Source organism: Dromiciops gliroides, chromosome 1, assembly GCF_019393635.1.
Source record: "Dromiciops gliroides isolate mDroGli1 chromosome 1, mDroGli1.pri, whole genome shotgun sequence".
Taxonomy (NCBI): Eukaryota; Metazoa; Chordata; class Mammalia; order Microbiotheria; family Microbiotheriidae; genus Dromiciops; species Dromiciops gliroides.
Genome location: NC_057861.1, coordinates 285907957 through 285927070, shown reverse-complemented (window position 1 = coordinate 285927070; position 19114 = coordinate 285907957). Strand labels below are relative to the sequence as shown.

At 36.7% G+C, this 19114-nt stretch overlaps 1 protein-coding gene across 3 annotated transcripts in view; it reads left to right on the top strand.

Moving 5' to 3' along the window:
* ELOC (elongin C) overlaps positions 1-19114 on the top strand; it is a 41454-nt gene that overhangs the window by 8061 nt on the left and 14279 nt on the right. For 2 of the 3 annotated variants that reach the window (XM_044003367.1, XM_044003377.1), the window contains exon 2: positions 16888-16946. In XM_044003367.1, coding sequence (XP_043859302.1) covers positions 16943-16946 — 4 coding nt within the window. In that variant the 5' untranslated portion in view covers positions 16888-16942. Of the gene's footprint in view, positions 1-9426; positions 9486-16887; positions 16947-19114 lie in introns of all 3 variants that reach the window. The other variant, XM_044003373.1, reaches the window with a different exon arrangement.

The window sequence follows — 19114 nt, the reverse complement described above, 5'->3', positions numbered from 1 at the left end:
GCTCTCTGCAAATTTGATGGTGTTTTAAAGAAACTTTGTATTTTCTTCCAGTGCCTGGTACACTGTGGACCTTAAATATTTATTTAATTGGGAGAGGAACCAAAGATGTCTTTATATGTTTTGCGTTTCTATTTCTAGGGCCTTGTGCAAAGCTCATAAATGTGTGTTGAATTGTTTCATAGAGAAAGCAAAATTGAGAAGGGAGCATGTTAACAGGAAGGGAGAAGTAATAAGTTTGATTTTGGTCATATGATGTGGAGACCATGTAAATGGGGCGGGGGGAGCATTGAGCTCTAGAGTTGAGGGACGTGGCCAGGAGTTCAAATCAAGGTTCAGATAGTTAGTAGCTGTGTGACCCTGGACAAGGCATTTAACTTCTGTTCACTTCAATTTCCTCATCTGTAAAATGGGAATAATGATAACACCAACCTCCCAGGGTTGTAGTGAGAATCAAATGAGATAATATTTGTAAAGCACTTAGCACAATGGTAAGTATTCTATAAACATTAGCTGTTATTATTAAAGCCCATCTCTGACTTTTATGAACTGTGACCTTAGGCAAGACACTTAGTCTTCCTCAGCTCCAGTTCCTCCTTCTAGAAAAGGAGAGAATTGGACTAGATGGCCTGAGCAATCTCTACATCTGTGAACCTGTAAAGTTGTTGAAATTTTATCAATTCTCATTGTTCAAATTAAGAAATTGAGGCCCAAAGAGGTTAAGTGATAATGGAGCCTCCAAATTGTTTGACAGTTGGGGAAATGATGGACTGGAACTCAAGAGAAAAGTTAGGGTCAGAGAACTTCTAAATTTCTAACATAAAAATGTAGTGGAAGCTGAGTTTGTATGAAATCTGTAATGAAAGACAAGAGACAGAATACACACATAAACACTACACATATGGACCTATGACTGCTCGTCAAATGGTCACATTTCTGGGATGAGAGGAAGGAGGGAGACAGACTAAAGAGGTAAAAGGGAGAACCAGGGTAATATAGTATAATTATAAAATTCAGAGAAGGAAATAAATCTTATCACAGTGTTAGATGCTATATTTATAGCCACATATTCGAGATTTTCCAGAACAGTTCCAAATTCAAGGGGAAAGAACCATCATTTTAGTAAGATTTTTTTTTTTCCAAAAGCAATATATTTTGTCAACTTGCATCAAATTTTTTTTGTTGTTTAGCAAATAATGTTACCCTAACTATACTTAATTAGACATTAATGTCCTTCCTGCCTTTCCAGGCTTCTGTTTCCTTCTTTCTTGCTCTTGCCCAAAATGTACCATAGACCTGAAATGCCTCTTTCCCATACTGTCTCTAAGTATCCTTCAAGGCCCAACTCCAGACACTGATGAAAACTGTCCCTAGTGTTTCCAGCTACGTGTCACATCCCCTTTCTGAACTGCCTTTGGGCCTTGTGGCATGTATCTGGACATGTGTAATAATTATGCTCTGGTCTTATTCTCCTTACTATACACTCCTTACAGTCAGGGATTGTGCCCTATATCTCTCATACCATGTAATTCAAGTGCCTTGCCGTTGTTGGTGCCTGATAATTATTACATTAACAGATACAGAAATTTGTTTGCCCTTCAGTCCAGCCTTGGTGTATTAACCAGTACTTAAAACTTCTAAATATTCAGGAGACAGAAATCTGCATGACAGTTTTGACATGTTGATCAGGGATGACAGGATACCTAGGATATCTTCGTTTTCTGAATTCTCTGATATTGTGTAGTGTTTTTATCACTATGGATTGTTAACATGTTGCACTAAAGATTCGCAAAAAAGCCGCAAGTGATGGGAAGAGGAGCATTCTGGTTAGTTGCAGGGATTTGTATTAACAGAGAACCTCTTCATCATTGTCATCTTTTATACATCTCTACCAATTAAAGTGTTCACTGTATGACCAGTACTTTGAGAACTTCATCATCATCATTAACCCTAGTCCAGTGGGCTCCTGAATATTATCAGTAACAGATAGGTGTACCATAGAGTTTGATTTCCTCTGAAGTACTTTATTATTATTATTATTATTATTATTATTATTATTATTATTATTATTATTATTTGGTGAGGCAATGGGGGTTAAGTGACTTGCCCAGGGTCACACAGCTAGTAAGTGTCAAGGGTCTGAGCCCGGATTCGAACTCAGGTCCTCCTGAATCCAGGGCCAGGGCTCTAACCACTGCGCCATCTAGCTGCCCCTCTGAAGTACTTTATAAGGTGATAATACAGGGGAAAGGGAGGTGCTATGATGTGCTGAGCTGTAGTTTTCTCCCTAAAGGTTTAATAAGAGCAGTCAGCAGAGCTGTGAATGGTGACTAATTTCAAAATGATATTTTATTTCCTTCAACCATAGTGATCAGCTAGGTACTCTAATAGCTTGCATTTATTTCAGCCTCTCCTGCTGTAGCAATCCTAGAACACTGTAGATTCTGAAAGACCTTAAGAATGGAAAGTTGCAAGTAGGCTAAAGCATGTTATCCCTGTAGTATAAGATTATCATTCAGGAACTGATTGGGAAAAGATACAAGGAGTTATGTGGACAGTGTGAGTGCTGCACTGGTACTCAAGAAATGTTAAAAAACTGTTGGGTAGATTATGGAGAACTCAGTGGAGCTCAATAATAACTGACATTGATATAATTCTTCAGAGATTGTAAAGCTCTCTATATTTGCTCATTTGAGCTTCCCAAAAACATTGTGTGATATATGATACAAAATTAATTCCTGTTTTAAAGATAAGGAAAGTACAGTCTTGCCCATGGTCACTGAGCTTGTTAGTGGTGGAGGAAGGCATTTGACAGGAATGAAAAGTACCACCATTCCACCTCCTCCATCAAAGATCCATTTAAATGTATGACTGACTCAAAAAAGTGAGTAAGTGTATTTATACCTTCCCTTCCTCCTTAACATGCCTCACCTCTTTCCTCCTTCCTTTCCTGTTTGTTCTTGCCCATGTACCTACCCCTATAATGGAAAGGAAGCTGTGTTTTTAAGTTAGTCGTATCGGGGGCAGCTAGGTGGTGCCGTGGATAAAGCACCAGTCCTGGATTCAAGAGGACCCGAGTTCAAATCCAACCTCAGACACTTGACACTAGCTATGTGACTCTGGGCAAGTCGCTTAACCCTCATTGCCCTGTCCCCTTCCCAAAGAAGTTAGTCATATCTGCTATATGAAGGTCCCACCCCTGTTTAAAAGCAGGTGAATTGAATGTAATATTTTATAATCAAAGATTGGTTTCCATTGGTGACTTTACCCACAGGCACTCAACTATTCTGTGCTCAGGAAAAGTAAAATAATTTTATTAACCTTGTCAGAGCATCATTTGGAAGGTAAATATGATGTATAAATTTACAGGTAGTATATTCTAAATGCAAATAAACAATTTTTAAGTTGCTTTATTCACTGCTCATTTACACAAAATAGACTGTTGAAAGCAGATGAATTGATATTTTAAGAGTAATAAGGATATAAATAGTATTTGGGGGGTGATGAAATTAAAAGGCATTGATGGTCACTACTAAGTAGAATTTGAAAAAAAGTCAGTCTTAAGTGAATAGGCAAAAATCAAATTCCTTTTCCTTTGCTGTGCACTTTCTTCTCCCTCTCTCTACCTTGCCATAGAGAAAGCTAAAATTAAACATGAATATGTGTGTATACATATATCTATATACATTAATGTGTGTGTGTGAGAGAAACCATACTGTACACACTTAAAATTATGAATTCTTTCTCTGAAGATGGATAGCATCTTCCTTCATAAGTCCTAGTCTTTCCATGTTTTTCTAAACTCAACTAGTTGATCATTTTTTAAAATGCAGTGCTATTTCATGGCAATCATATGCCACAGTTTGTTTGGCCATTCCCCAGCTGAAAGGCATCTATCATTTTAACCAATATGATGGGTATAAAGTTGTATTAATTTTCATGTTTCATCAATAATTTAGAGCATTTTTTCATATGACTATATATAGTCTTTCTTCATTGAAAAACTGCCTGTTCTTATCAGACCACTTATCAGTTGGGGAATGACTCAATACATATACATACATACATATACACACACACACACATAAAATTCTTGAAATGGGAGGGTTGTTTTTTTTTTCAATTTGATTACCTGAAAGGTTTGATTTATTTCTAACAGATTACAAGATTTATAAATAGTTAAAAGATAATTAACAAGAGACTAGCCCAGCAAAAAATATGCGTACTATATTGAGTTACATGCAGCTCAATTATATTTATTATCTCAGTAAAACTGGACAGTTTGAGGAAAAAGTTGAAATAATATTCCAATTTTGACATGGGAAACAAAATAAAAACTTGCTCTGTATTTGCCTTTTTTTATTACCTGACAAATTACTTTTCTCCTCTACATTCAGCCTGTGCTGAAGTCAAGATAATTCTGATATTCTTTTTTTTTTTTTTAAGCAGATTTTTCCCTTCAGTATGTTACTTCAGAAAACTGTGTTTTGTTTTTTTAAAGTACCTCTAGGGGCAGCTAGGTGGCCCAGTGGATAGAGCACAGGCCCTGGAGTCAGGAGGACCCGAGTTCAAAATAGGCCTCAGACACTTGACACTTACTAGCTGTGTGACCCTGGGCAAGTCACTTAACCCCAGTTGCCTCACTTAAAAAAAAAAAAAGTACCTCTACAAAAAAAGTTAAGAATAGTTACTGTCTTTTAGAGTAATTTGATTGCAAGCTTACCAGCTACTTGGCAAAATAATTTACAGGTCACAGAAATGGGAAATTCTAATCTACATAGAAGAAATTCCAAAAATATTAGAGGAACAATATCCTTATGTAAATTTCCCATTGATGCATTTAATAGGTGCCAAATTGTAGTACTGAAAAGTGTTGCCAATTTGACTCCAGTGCTACTTATCTTAATTAACAAAAAAGGTGGTTACTTCTAGAAATGTATAAAAAACATTTAATTCCGCAAACTTGTTTTAAGCATTTAAAGCACTAAACTAGGAATTCAAAAGGTAGGAAAATATTATCTAAAGAAACTTATTTATAATGGTGTGGGGGAGGGGTAAGAGTTAAGATTTGAATCATAGATTTAGCCTTGAAGGGACCTTACTGGTCATTTAGTCTAGTGTCCTCATTTTATAGATGAGAACTGAGGCCCAAGTTAAGTGACTTGCCTAGAATTGCACAGATTCTAGGCAGAACCAAGGTTCTAACCAAAGTGGAATGTGCTCCTTATCGCATGGCCATTTGTCAGGTATGTTGTAGAAGGGATTCTTTTTGGAGGCACATCTTAAACTAGGTAAGATTTTTTTTTTAAGTGAGGCAATTGGGGTTAAGTGACTTGCCCAGGGTCACACAGCTAGTAAGTGTCAAGTGTCTGAGGCATTCTGTCGGGTATTCCTGACTCCAGGGCCAGTGCTCTATCCTCTGCGCCACCTAGCTGCCCACTAGATAAGATTATTAACCATTTTTGTCATGCACCCTTTGGCAGTTTGGTGAAGCCTATTCTCAGAATAATCTATATAAATGCATAAAATAAAATGCATAGGATTACAAAGGAAACATTATATTGAATTTTATCAGAATATTATTAAATTCCCATACAAAAAGGGCCATTTTGATTATGTGAATTTAGGTCCTTCAACTCAAAATTGGATTAAGGCTAAAAAGGATCTTACTTAAGTCTTCCACAGTTCTTCTTTCTCCCTTGCATACCTACCATATCCAGAATAGGTTGCTGGGTCTTGCTAGTTCTTCCTCTACAGTGCCTCTTCTCTCCATTTCTCCTAACACTACTACCACCCATAGTTCAGGGCGTTATATCACATTTCATCTGGACTACTTTGGTAACTTAATTGGTCTCTGTTCATCTTCCACTCAGCTGCCAAAGTAATATTCCCATATTCCGGCCCTGAAACTGCCCTACTCAGGAGACTGCAGTTGGCTTCCTTTTGCCTGTAGGGTAATCTAAAACCTCTTCTGTTTAACATTTAAAGCTTTTCACAACCTGACTCCAATTTTTCTAGGTTGATTTCACATTACTCCCCTGTTATGCCTACTAACCAAACTGGTCTGCTTGCTATTCCATAAATATAACATGTCGTCTTTGGTCTTTGGGACTTCTTGCATGGGCCATTTTCCATATCTAGAATGCATTTACTCTTCATTAATACCTCTTAACATTTTTCCAATTGTAATAACATTTTTATTTAAAGTTCTGAGTTCCAAATTCTATCCCTCTTTCCTTCTCTCCCCTCCCTCCTCCCTGAGGTAGTAAGCGCAGAGATGTTGGTTATACCTGTACAATGAGGTAAAACATTACCATATTAGTCCTTTTACGTAAGAAAACTCAAAAGAAAAAAATGAAAGAATAAAGTGAAAAATAGCATGCTTCAGTGTATATTCAGTCGATATTGGTTCTATCTTTGGAGATGGGTAGTATGCTTCATTAGTCCTTTGGCATTGTCTTGGATCATTATATTGCTGAGGATAGTTAAGGCATTTACAATTCTTCATCAAACAATATTGCTGTCATTGCACAAAGTTCTCCTGGTTCTGTTCATTTCACTAGACATCATTTCATGCATGTCTTTCCAGACCTTTCTGAAATCATTCTGTTTGTACTAGAATATTATTGTGCTATAAGAAATGACAATCATGTGCCACAGCTTGTTTAGCCATTCCCTAATTGATAGGCATCCATTTGATTTCTTTCCCTTCTTTTCTTCCCTCCTTCCTTTCCTTTCTTTTTTGGCAGGGCCATGAGGGTTAAGTGACTTGTCCAGGGTCACACAGCTAGTGAGTGTCAGGTGTCTGAGGCCGATTTGAACTCAGGTACTCCTGAATCCAGGGCCAGTGCTTTATCCACTGCGCCACCTAGCTACCCCCCCATCCCTTTGATTTCTAATTCTTAGCCACCCCAAAAAGAGCTGCTATAAATATTTTTAATACAAGTAGGTCTTTTTCTCTTTTGAGGGATGTCTTTGGGATATAAACCTAGCAGTGGTATTGCCAGATCAAAGGGCATGCACACTTTTATAGCCCTTTGGGCATAGTTTGTAATTGCTCTCCAGAATGGTTGGATCAGTTCACAACTCCACCAGCAGTGAATTAGTGTCCTAGTTTTCCCACAATCCCTTCCAACATCCGACATTTTCCTTTTTTATTATATTTGCCTCTCTGATAGTGAGTTGTTTTAGTTTGCGTTTCTCTGATTAGTAATTAGCATTTTTTCATAGCACTATGGATAGCTTTGAGTTCTTTGTCTGAAAACTACCTGTTCATATCCTTTGACCATTTATCAATTGGGGAATTGACTTTTTGTGAATTTGACTCAGTTCTCTATATAATGGAGAAATTAGGCCTTTATCAGAGATGTGTTGCAAAAATTCTGTCCCAGTTTTCTGTTTTCCTTATTTTGGTTGTGTTGATTTTGTTTGTGTAAAAGCTTTTAAATTTCATATAATCAAAATTATCTTTTTACATTTTGTAACCTTAACATTTCAAACTCCATTCAAAGTGTCTTCTCTTCCAACATTGGCCTTTTCCTAATTTTCTATTTTCTCAATGTCCTTCCTCCCCTTCTGAAATTAGTATGTATTTACCTTCTAAACTATATACTTTGTATTTATATGTATATATATTTCCCCAAAGATTCTTGGGAAAGGGAATATTTTATTTTTGTCTTTGTATCCCAATCATGCATAGAGTATGGGACATAAGTGCTTAATAAATATTTGTTCTTTGAAAGTACTAAAAAAATACCTTCTGCATATAGATTTCCATATATATATATGTATATGTGTGTGTGTGTGTGTGTGTGTGTGTGTGTGTGTGTGCGCGCGCGCGTGTGCATATATGCATATCCTGGGGTATGTAGCTTAGAAAATAGCTCAGCCTGACTGAATTGGGGGATGTGATATATCATCTAGTGAAGATAGTATACCAAAAGAAGGAGCCCACAAAGATGGTAGATGTTTGTTGTTTAAAAAACATAACATAACTTCCATTCTTTGGAAGCTCTAAAGTTTGCATATATCTACATTTCAATGCAAGAAAGATTGGAAAATATCTTGGTATGCCCTCCATTTTACCATTAGCCATGTTCCAGCAATCAAGTTTAGAATAATGTCCTCTAGAAGTTGGGAACTTTGCTTGAAGCTTATCAGCAATTCTTACTGGGCTCTGCATTAAGTCCTGGGGGGGGATACAAAGCTAGTTTTGCCTGCTAGAGACTTAAAATATAGTTGGGGAGATGGGAGTTCCATGGTTAACTTTAAATTTAAGTGGGGGGGCAGGTAGGTGGTACAGTGGATAGAGCACCGGCCCTGGAGTCAGGAGTACCTGAGTTCAAATCCGGCCTCAGACACTTAACACTTACTAGCTGTGTGACCCTGGGCAAGTCACTTAACCCCAATTGCCTCACTAAAAAACAATTAAAAATTTAAGTGGGGGTGGGATATAATTAAAAATTTGACAGCCAACAAGTGTAGGCATTTCCATAGTCATAGAAGAGGGAAAAGAAGGTGGTACGTGAAACCGTGATCTCGGTACATTTTTTTTTTTAAGAATAAAATAAATTTGACATCTTAGCTTCAAAGCCTTCCTGTTCTGTATCTCCTGAGTTTTTCTGTTACCTTCTCTGCTGTCTTTTTGAATCTAGTGACTTTTTCCATCACTATATATATTTCCATCGCTATAACTATTTCTCATACACGTTTAAAAAACAAAAAAAAGAAAACCTTTGTAGCATAAGTAAAGCAAAACAAATCCACAAATTGGTCGTGATGGGGGGGGGGAAGTGTACCTGTCTACCCCTTTAGTCTGCCACTTCTATCAGGCACTTTCCCTTGGGAACTTAACCTAGAAAGTACAGATAGTAAATTCTACAACACCAAGGAGATTCAAATGATATTTATCACAAAACTTTGAACAATGATCTGGATATCTTTATCTAAAATTAATATCAGGAAACTCAAATTTCTGGGTATCAGTATAATGAGAAAGAAACTCCACTTGCAAATTCCTAAGTAAAAGGAACTATTAATTGGAGAAATGTTAAAATTCAAGTTGCTTATTTCTTCAAGTTTGAGTAGAATTAGAGCATTTCTTCATGGGAGCTAGGATGAGTAAAAGAAAATTCTTATCTTCCCCTTCAAATATATTCTGACCTTCCTCATCCTTCCTAATGTTATAGGCGATGCAGTAAATTGTATCTGATGGTTCGTTATATTGCTGAAGTTTTTTTTTAAAATTAATCTTTAAATGGTCTTAAATTCTTTGTATTCTTAGTCATCTAGAAAACAACCCAGTTTATTTAATGATGACATCTCCTTTTTTCTCTAAATTATTCACATTATTAAGCACAGTGAGGAAATAAACTATAGGATAGCCATCTATTCTATTTTTTTTTTATAGCCTTATTCTGTTACTTCTAGATATTCCAGGGAATGGAACTCAGACTTTCTGGATCCCAAATTCAAAACTGATTCCCCAGGTATAGCCTTATATTAGCATGTACAACTTTTGATAATAGATATCGTGGGGGGGGGTATAAATGTTTGTGTACACATGGGTGTGCCTGTGTGTGTGTATAGATATATATGTAAGCACTTTGTTTCTCCTTTGCTCTTATATGCTCTAGCTAGTAGGATATTTACTTGTATATATGTGTCTCCCCCTTGTAAATTCCAAGTACCTGCAGAGTCCAGTCTAAGCATTTTTATATTCCCCCAGAGCTAGTACTACTAACTAGCATATGGCTACAGAGCTAGTATATAGGAAGTATACATAAATGTCTAATTTATTAAAGATATTTTTTCAATATATTTTCATACATTTTCTTATTTGATCTTCACCAAAACTTTTTTTCCAATTACATGTAAAGATGGTTTGTTTTTGTTTTGCGGGGCAATGGGGGTTAAGTGACTTGCCCAGGGTCACACAGCTATTAAGTGTCAAGTGTCTGAGGCCGGATTTGAACTCAGGTATTCCTGAATCCAGGGTTGGTACTTTATCCACTGTACCATTTAGCTGCCCCCAAAGATAGTTTTTAACACATTCATTTTTCAGTAAGATTTTGAGTCCCAAATTTTTCTCCCTTTCTCCTTGCCTTCTCCCCTCCCAAGATAACAGGCAATCTGATGTTTACATGCACGGTAATGTTAAACATATTTCCACATTAGTTATGTTTTGTTTGTTTGGGGTTTTTTGTTTGTTTGGGGGGGATGGGGCAGTGAGGGTTAAGTGACTTGCCCAGGGTCACACAAGCTAGTAAGTGTCAGGTGTCTGAGGCTGTATTTGAACTCAGGTCCTCCTAAATCCAGGGTCAGTGCTTTATCCACTGTACCACCTAGCTGTCCCCCATTAGTTATATTTTGAAAAAAGAACCAGTAAGAGGAAAACCAAAAAAAGTGAAAATAGTATGTTTCCATCTACGTTCAAAATACATAGTTCTTTCTCTGGATGTGGATAGCATTTTCCATATTGAGTGTTTTGGATGATTTTTAGATTTATTGTATTGCTAAGAACTAAATCTGTCATAGTTGATCATAGCACAATGTTGCTGTACTGTGTATAATCTGGTTCTGTTCACTTCACTTAGCATCACTTCATGTAAGTCTTTCCAGGTTTTTTTGAAATCCACTTGTTCATCATTTCTTATAGCACAATAGTATTCCATTACATTTATATACCACAACTTGTTCGGCCATTCCCTAGTTGATGGGCATCCCCTCAATTTCAAATTCTTTTCCCCCACAAAAAGAGCTGCTATGAATATTTTTGTACATGTGGGTCCTTTTCCCTTTTTTTTTCTTTTCTTTTTTCTTTTTTTAATGGTATCTTTGGGATAAAGACCTAGTAGTAGTATTGCTGTATCAAAGGTTATGTGTAGTTTTATGGCACTTTGGACATAGTTCTAAATCGTTCTCCAGAATGGTTGGATCAGTTCACGACTCCAACAATGCATTAGTGTTCCAATTTTTCCCACATCTTCTCCAACATTTATCATTTCCCCTTTTTTTTGTCACATTAGCCAGTCTGATAGGTGTGAGGTTCTTTTGAAGTGGGTCATACACTTTAGACTGGTTTTCAGATAAATTAAAGCTTGGAGAGGTTAAGGTTAGTAAGTGGTACAGTGGACACTTGAATTTAGGCCTTGTGACTTCAGAATCATTTTACTTATACATTTATATTTTACCATTTTTTACTGAGAGAAAAAAACTTGAACTTAGAATATTTGGGGGAAAAAAGGTTTAATGTTAGCTACTTCCTGGTCTATTGGTATTTGTAACTATTCAAGTTTTGATTTACTTCTGTTCTCTCAATTAAAATACATCAAATAAGGGGCAGCTAGGTGGCGTAGTGGATAGAGCACTGGCCTTGGATTCAGGAGTACCCGAGTTGAAATCCAGCCTCAGACACTTGACACTTAACTAGCTGTGTGACCCTGGGCAAGTCACTTAACCCTCATTGCCCTGCAAAAATTAAAAAAACAAAACAAAACAAAATACATCAAATAGTGGTATTATTGCCTGCAAAGAAACTACTGCTATCATAAGGTGTTTCTGAGGTGTGGTTTGAACAGTTGCTTAGTTACCAGTTAAGTTAAGTATAGCTTAGTTTTTTACACTAAGGAGTTTTATTCCAGATAGCATCATAGATAGAAAGAAAGGACCTTAGAGGTCATCTAGTATATAGCTCCTTCATTTTACAGTTGAGGAAAATGAAGCTCAGTGAAATCAATAAGTGACAAAGCTAGGATTTTGACATGGGATTTCTGGCTCAGAATCCAGTGTTCTTTTCATTCTACCTTATTTATTGTTTCTACCTTATTTATTCTTAGACAAGTACCCATTTGAAACTTGAGAAATTCTTACCCATGTTTTTTGGTTTTTACATTATCTTTGTATTCCTCCCCTTACTCCACTGTGAGTCATCCCTTATGAGAAAATAAATGTAGGAGTGGGGAATAATAATTCTGCACAATTAGCCCACATGATACAGAGGAAAGGGTGCTGACCTTGGAGTCATAATACTCAAGGTGAAATCTTGACTACATGATAGCTCTATGTCCTTGGGCAAGTCACTTAACTCCTTTGAGCTTCAGCTTCCCCATCTGTAATATGAGTTAGGGTTAGACTTGACATCTGAAGTCCCTTCTAGTTCTAAATTAATCCCAAGGATAGTGCATACATTGTTCTGCACCCATAACTCCTCCCTACTCTGCTTTGCAAAGAAGGGTGTTGAATTTTCCTATCTCTAATTTGGGGCCTAGCTTGCTAATTATAATTAAAGTATTTGATTTCAATTTTTATTGTTTCTTTCCATCAATGTATATAAGGCTCTCCATCCTCACCATGACAAACCTACTTTTTTTTTCTGTTTGTATGTTCACAAAATGTATATTGTGTGCTACTTTCACATAAATAATTAAGGTGGGGGACAGCTAGGTGGTGCAGTGGATAAAGCACTGGCCCTGGATTCAAGAGGACCTGAATTCAAATCCGGCCTCAGACACTAGATACTTACTAGCTGTGTGACCTGGGCAAGTCACTTAACCCTCGTTGCCCCACCAAAAAAAAAGAAAAAGAATTAAGGTGATGCAGCCTAATATGAAAATCCCTACTGTCTTTCCATTATGCTTTAGGTTACTGGTGATTTAGATTGCTCTGAGACCATGGTATTCTATGATTTCTAGTTTTATAGCATCACTGGAAAAATAGGTTCTTGCATCAGGAAGCAGTTTTGGATTATTTAAAAAGCTGTACAGCTTACCAAATGCAGTAAATTCCTTGTTCTTCCTGTTCACTACCATTTATTGTCCATCTGTAGTGCATGATCAAGATACGTACTGATGCCCATTTAGTTCCCGTCATGGGACCAGCATGCATTCTTCATTTTGGTAGATGAAGCAACATTTGGCTATGAGTCTTGTTAAGAAGTTGCTATAGGGATAGCAAGGAATTGATACAATCAAGATGATACTATCCACAAACAGTATTTGACAAGCTCATGAGGTTAACTTCTTCCTCATTCTTTTAAAAGCCTTAGGTAGATTTTTTTTCTCTCTTCTATGAGGTCCTTCCTGATTTTCCTCCCACCCCAGCCAAAAAAGGGGCATAAATGATTTGTTTTGCACCTCACCATTGTAGTTGTGTGTTATATTCATCTTTTCTTCCAGTGGATGGACTCCTTGTAAGTAGGCACCTCCCCTTATCTAAACTTTGTCTCTTTCCCAGGGATTTACACAGTCACTTAGTAAAACATTGTTGACTTGAATATATCTTCTTATTTTGAGATATAGTGAGACTTAGTCTATTGGTAATAAAGTTTTAAAAATATTCTGGTAAAACTTTTTAGTTTATAATTCTGATACAGGTTCCAGTTTAATCTCTCTCTCTCTCTCTCTCTCTCTCTCTCTCTCTCTCTCTCTCTCTCTCTCTCTCTTTCTCTCTCTCTCTCTCTCTCTCTCTCTCTCTCTCTCTCTCTCTCTCTCTCTTGCGCGCGCGTGCGCGCGCACACTCTTGCTTTGTGACTTTGTGCAAGTTAAATCAAGAATGAGACTGGACTTTTCTTTCCCTGGCCACCATTTTCTTGTGTGTTAATCTCCCCCTACTGGAATGTAAGCTCCTTCTGGTCAGAAACAGTCTTGCATTTGTACTTAGCACAATGCTTGGCACATAACTTAACACTTGGCCTTTCTCCCCACAGCCCTTTCCACCTCTAACGTTCTCTTCTTCAGTGGTTTATTTACCCATCACTCTTTTTGTGTGTGTGTGTGAGGCAATTGGGGTTAAGTGACTTGCCCAGGGTCACACAGCCAGTAAGTGTTAAGTATCCAAGTCCAGATTTGAACTCAGGTCCTCCTGACTCCAGGGCCAGTGTTCTATCCACTGCGCCACCTAGCTGCCCCCTACCCATCACTTTTAAAGCAGAGAATTGAGGTCAAAGGAAGGGCTTGAAACTGTATTGAATGAGTTGTCTTGCTGAGAGTGCCAGTGGGCATTTTTAGACATTAATTATTTTCATGAAATAACCCTTCTTCAGCAGTTGTCGGGCATTAATATGTATATATTGTTGTCTCCCTAATTGAAGATAAGCTCCTTGAAGGGAAGGGACTGTTTTGTGTTTGTATCCCCAGTATCTATTGTTTAGCTTGTAATAGCTGTTAATTAAGGATTGTTGATTGACATAGGAACAAGATTGCTTTATTTTGGTTTGATTTGACAAAGTAGAAACTTTTCACTAGTCTGGTATAGTGGATAGAGGGCAGCTTTGGGCTCAAAGCCAGGAAGACTTGCCTTGGGATCTTACCTCTGACAGTTACCTACTGTGTAACCCTAGGCAGGATACTTTAACCTTTCAAATACACTAGCCAGGTTTAAGAGTTTAAGTTGCACGGAGGAACAACCTGTTAGGAGTCTCTCCCTCTTAGAGTTACTTTATTAACGAAATCACAATCTTTCTCTTATCATTTGGCTCTAAAACATCCGTTACCTACTTAGGGCTCTGACATTGAGAGATGGGAAGAATGTGTGGTTGTGTAATAGATATAGTTTCACAAGACGTGGGCAAGATTAGTCCTTTACCCTGCTTTTTTCCTTCCGACATAGCCTCCTTGAGTGAGACTGCATGTATGTTCCTTGAATGTTCTTGCTCCCTTCTGCCAACTAGTGTGGTTAAAAACAAGAAACCTGTTTACCCTAAAAAACCATTTCCTGTAGTGCTATGGAAAGTGATTGTTTTCAAGCAGTATTCTCAGGCATCATTGGTGGCTTTTTTTTAGAGATTAGGTGATTCTCTTTCTAGAGAATGTTGTTCATCTCATCAGACTGTCATCAAAATAGAAATATTTAGTAGATAGTGTTCCTAAAGAAAAGAATAAATAGAGAATATAGGCTCTGATGTCTTACTGTTGTGTGGCTGGGAGGGGGAAATTAATCCTTTTTGCTTTAGAATTAGAATGTTTTAAGATATATGTATGGGGGCAGCTAGGTGGTGCAGTGGATAAAGCACCTGCCCTGGAGTCAGGAGTACCTGAGTTCAAATGCGGCCTCAGACACTTAACACTTACTAGCTGTGTGACCCTGGGCAAGTCACTTAACCCCAATTGCCTCACTAAAAAAAAAAAGGTAGGGGGGTGTGTGTGTGGTATCTCTGTGTGTGTGTGTGTGTGATATCTGTGTGTGTTTTAGAAGTTTGTTTTTATCAAGTGGCAGTTTTAAAGATGTATTCCTTTGGTGTTTGGCAAATATCACCCCTACAAAAAATTTTTTTAAGGTGGTATTTGGGAGAGCAAGGGGAAAAGATGCTTGATTACATGGTATTCTTACTTTGAAGATCATAATACAAATAACTAATAATATGGTAGTGGTGTCCAACCCTTGCCCTGCTTCCTCCTCCTTCCACTCCCAGCCACCACTAGAATGAAAATTGAGCAAATTGAGGAGTGGTGAGAGAGACAGAGACATTTTGTATATTACAGCTAATGATCCTAAATGCTTTGGGATTTGTTTTTGTTGTTGCTGTTTTTGTTTTTAGCTTCTGTCCTTTTTTCCCCAAATGTTTTTGCTGCATCTACAGAGGAACAACCAGTTTTGTGGTACATAATCCTTCAGTGGGGCTTTTTAGTGGCTAGTATTAACTGCTCTAGAATTGTATGTCTATTTCATACCAATCCCCATCTCTCACATTAGATTTGCCATCACGCTGAAAGTCCTTATCACCCATTAATCTCCCTGACTACAGTGCCTCCCTTCATCCCTCCATCCTCCACACAACTGTCACTCTTATAATTCATATTAACTAGGATAAAATACTAACTCCTCAGCCTGACATTTAGGTCCCTTTCCAATCTACTTTTCTAGCCTTCCTTTTAAAAGTTGTTTAACCACAAAGGTGATTTTTTTAATACATATTTACTTATTTATTTATTTAGGGTGAGGCAGTTGGGGTTAAGTGACTTGCCCAGGGTCACACAGCTAGTACGTGTCAAAGTGTCAAGTGTCTGAGGCTGGATTTGAACTCAGGTACTCCTGACTCCAGGGCCGGTGCTCTATCCACTGTGCCACCTAGCTGCCCCTAAATATATATTTCTTTTTTGTTTTTCCTGTAACCTTCATTTCTGGTCGAGCATCTTCTGGTTGGTCAAACTTCATGATTTTTATCCTGACCCTGACTTACCAGTTTGTGGTTCCCTGGTCATCATCATATCATTCTGCCTTAGGTATACCTCCCATACCCCAACTACCACTACCTCCAAATCCTTTGCTTTCTACTCAATCTCTGGGAACAATAATCAGATCAACACTTATCATTCTTGAAAGCACTTGCCTTTGCTGTGACTTCCCTGACCAAAATATTCCTCACTGGCCACCATCTTTCTATATGTGTATTGTCTTCTCTTACTAGAATGTAAGTTCCTTGAGGGGAAGAACCAGCTTGCTTCTCTTATTTGTATCCTTGCCACTTAACACAGTTCTGATACATAGTAAGCTTTAAAAAATTTTTTTAAATGCATATATTCTTTATACATTTTGTATCTACCAAGTAGAATTTAAACTCCTTTGGGGCAGGGACTGTATCACTTTCTGCCTTTGTACATAGTTATGTGCTTAATAAATGTGTTCAATTGATTTGAACTTTTTAGTTCAAATTATTTTAGTTAAATGATTTCTCCCAACTTCAAATTATTTAACTAGAAGCCATGAAATATTTTAATGCCCATAGGATTCATAAAGGTAGCTTCTCTGGTATACAGAAATGGGATTGAGTGGTCCATATTTCCAATGTGTGTATTACGGGATTTGTGATGTTCATGACATTATTATTATTAATGATAATTAATTGTGGGAATATCAATCTCAGATATTAACTTTAAAACTCTGATTTTTCAGGAAGGTGTTTTGTTAAAATTCCTGTGGAAACAAAATATAATTTCATAAGGAGATAATGGGTAAGTTTTATAAAGTTAATGGAGCTTTTAAACTCATAATGATAGCTCATAATAATTCACATTTACATAGTACTTAAAGCTTTGCAAAACACGAGTATGATTTTTTTCTTTCAAATTTTTCTTTAAAGTAGAGGAAATCAGGGGCAGCTAGGTGGTACAGTGGATAAAACACCAGCCCTGGATTCAAGAGGACCAGAGTTCAAATTTGACCTTAGACACGTGACACCAGCTATGTGACCCTGGGCAAGTCACTTAATTCTCATTGCCCCACCAATAATAATAATAAATAAAGTATAGGAAATCAAGGTGGAAGAGAGTGAGCAGAATAATAGCAGGATCTTCTCTCCCCATCCCCCCACCCCGGAAAAAAGGTCTTTTAAAAAGAGACAACATTTAGTTTTTCCATAAGGGTAGATACTTTTTATGAGTGACTTTTACAGTACACTATTGGAAAAATATTGGCCTTTTTCCCAAATTCATTTACTCAAAGCTTTTGAAGTAATTTGCTCACAAATAAGTGGAAGTTTTTATTTTAACTTTATGGGGAGAGATGAATAAAAGGTCTGTTTTTCAGACACATGTAAATTTGAGTAAAGGCTAATGTTAATAGTATAAAAGTGATTGAACTGTAGCTAAGCAGCTTTTTAAATCTTAGCTCTTAAGTACCCTGATTAATAAGTGTTGGCATAGTTGAATGTGAGAATGTTTGCTTCAAGTTAACTACAGTTATTTACCTTTGTTTAAATAAAACTTAAGGTTCTTAAGGTTTATCCTATGAATTTCATGCAGTTCTTTTTAAGGCTTATTCTACATTGTGGAAAAAGCAGCTTCATCTTATGGAGCTCTTCAAATTCTGAGGTTCTCTGATTCTAAGTTTGACAGCTAAGTCACAACTTTAAACAACTTTCTTTCAAAATATTCTTAGGTCTAGAAATAAACATACTATTGCAATGATTACTTCTAGGATCCATAATTACTCTATAACTTTGAGCACTTCCCTTTGACAATTTAGATCCTCTGTGAACTTAATCATGAAATAATTTAAAATGATTACTGGTGATTTTATCACTATTTTTTCCTTTCAATAGTTTGGTGCCCATCAGTTTCACAAATATGTATTTTGCATATTTAAAATTGAATGTGTCTAAGGTTTTGGTTTCTTTTGTTGTTTTCTCTTTTTTCTTTTTTGTCCAGAGCTATAATTTAATTGTTGTAGGTAATTCCTAGTGATTAAAATTATTCTACCAGTTCAGATCAGCAACTGATCCAACTTGCAGTTTAAGAAAGTTTGAGACACTGAGGGGTTAAGGGCTTACCCAGGTCACACCACTAGTATATATCTGAACTAATGAAGCAGACTTGAACTTTGGTATTCCTGAGTTGAAGATTGGCCTTATGTTATACCACTCTGCCTATTTTTTAGGATTAAACAGTCTTGGATAAATTGTGTTTGTGGTTTTTTTCTGTTTTGTAAAATTGGAAGACTATTGATGTACTCTGTAAGGTTAAGTATGATATAGTGGAAAGATTTTATTTCAAGGCAAAAGATTTGACTAGATTTGAAGTCAAAAGACCTTACTTAGTGTGACTTTGGGGAAAATAACTGCTTTGGACCTCAGTTTATCTGTAAAATGAGAAGACAAACTCGATGATCTTAAGATTTTTTTTCTAATTATAAAACTATGATACTAATATAATAGGTGGAAATGATAATTTTTCAGGTTCAGGAATTGAATATATATATATATATATTGTATGTGTATAGTATATGTGTGTGTGTGTATATATATAGATATCTATATATATGTGTGTATGTATATATATATACATATATATTGTGTGTGTGTGTGTGTGTGTGTGTGTGTGTGTGTGTGTGTGATGGAAAAAATGCCAACTAATGAAACTTTAAATATAAAAAAGTACCCGTGTTCTACCTTCACAGATCCCACCTATGGAATGCCAGATTTGAAGTCTTTAGCAAGAGTAAAATTATGCCAGCCCAGTACTAGCTAGCACTTGGATTAACCAATTGCCCAGTGTTTTTCTGGAAGATGCTTACATGCCTTTTCTAATTTCTATCTAAAATATCCTGGGTTAAAGTGCAGATAATAATTATCTTTATTTAAAATGGATCATTTTGAAATCATTTCCAGACCTTACCTTAAAAT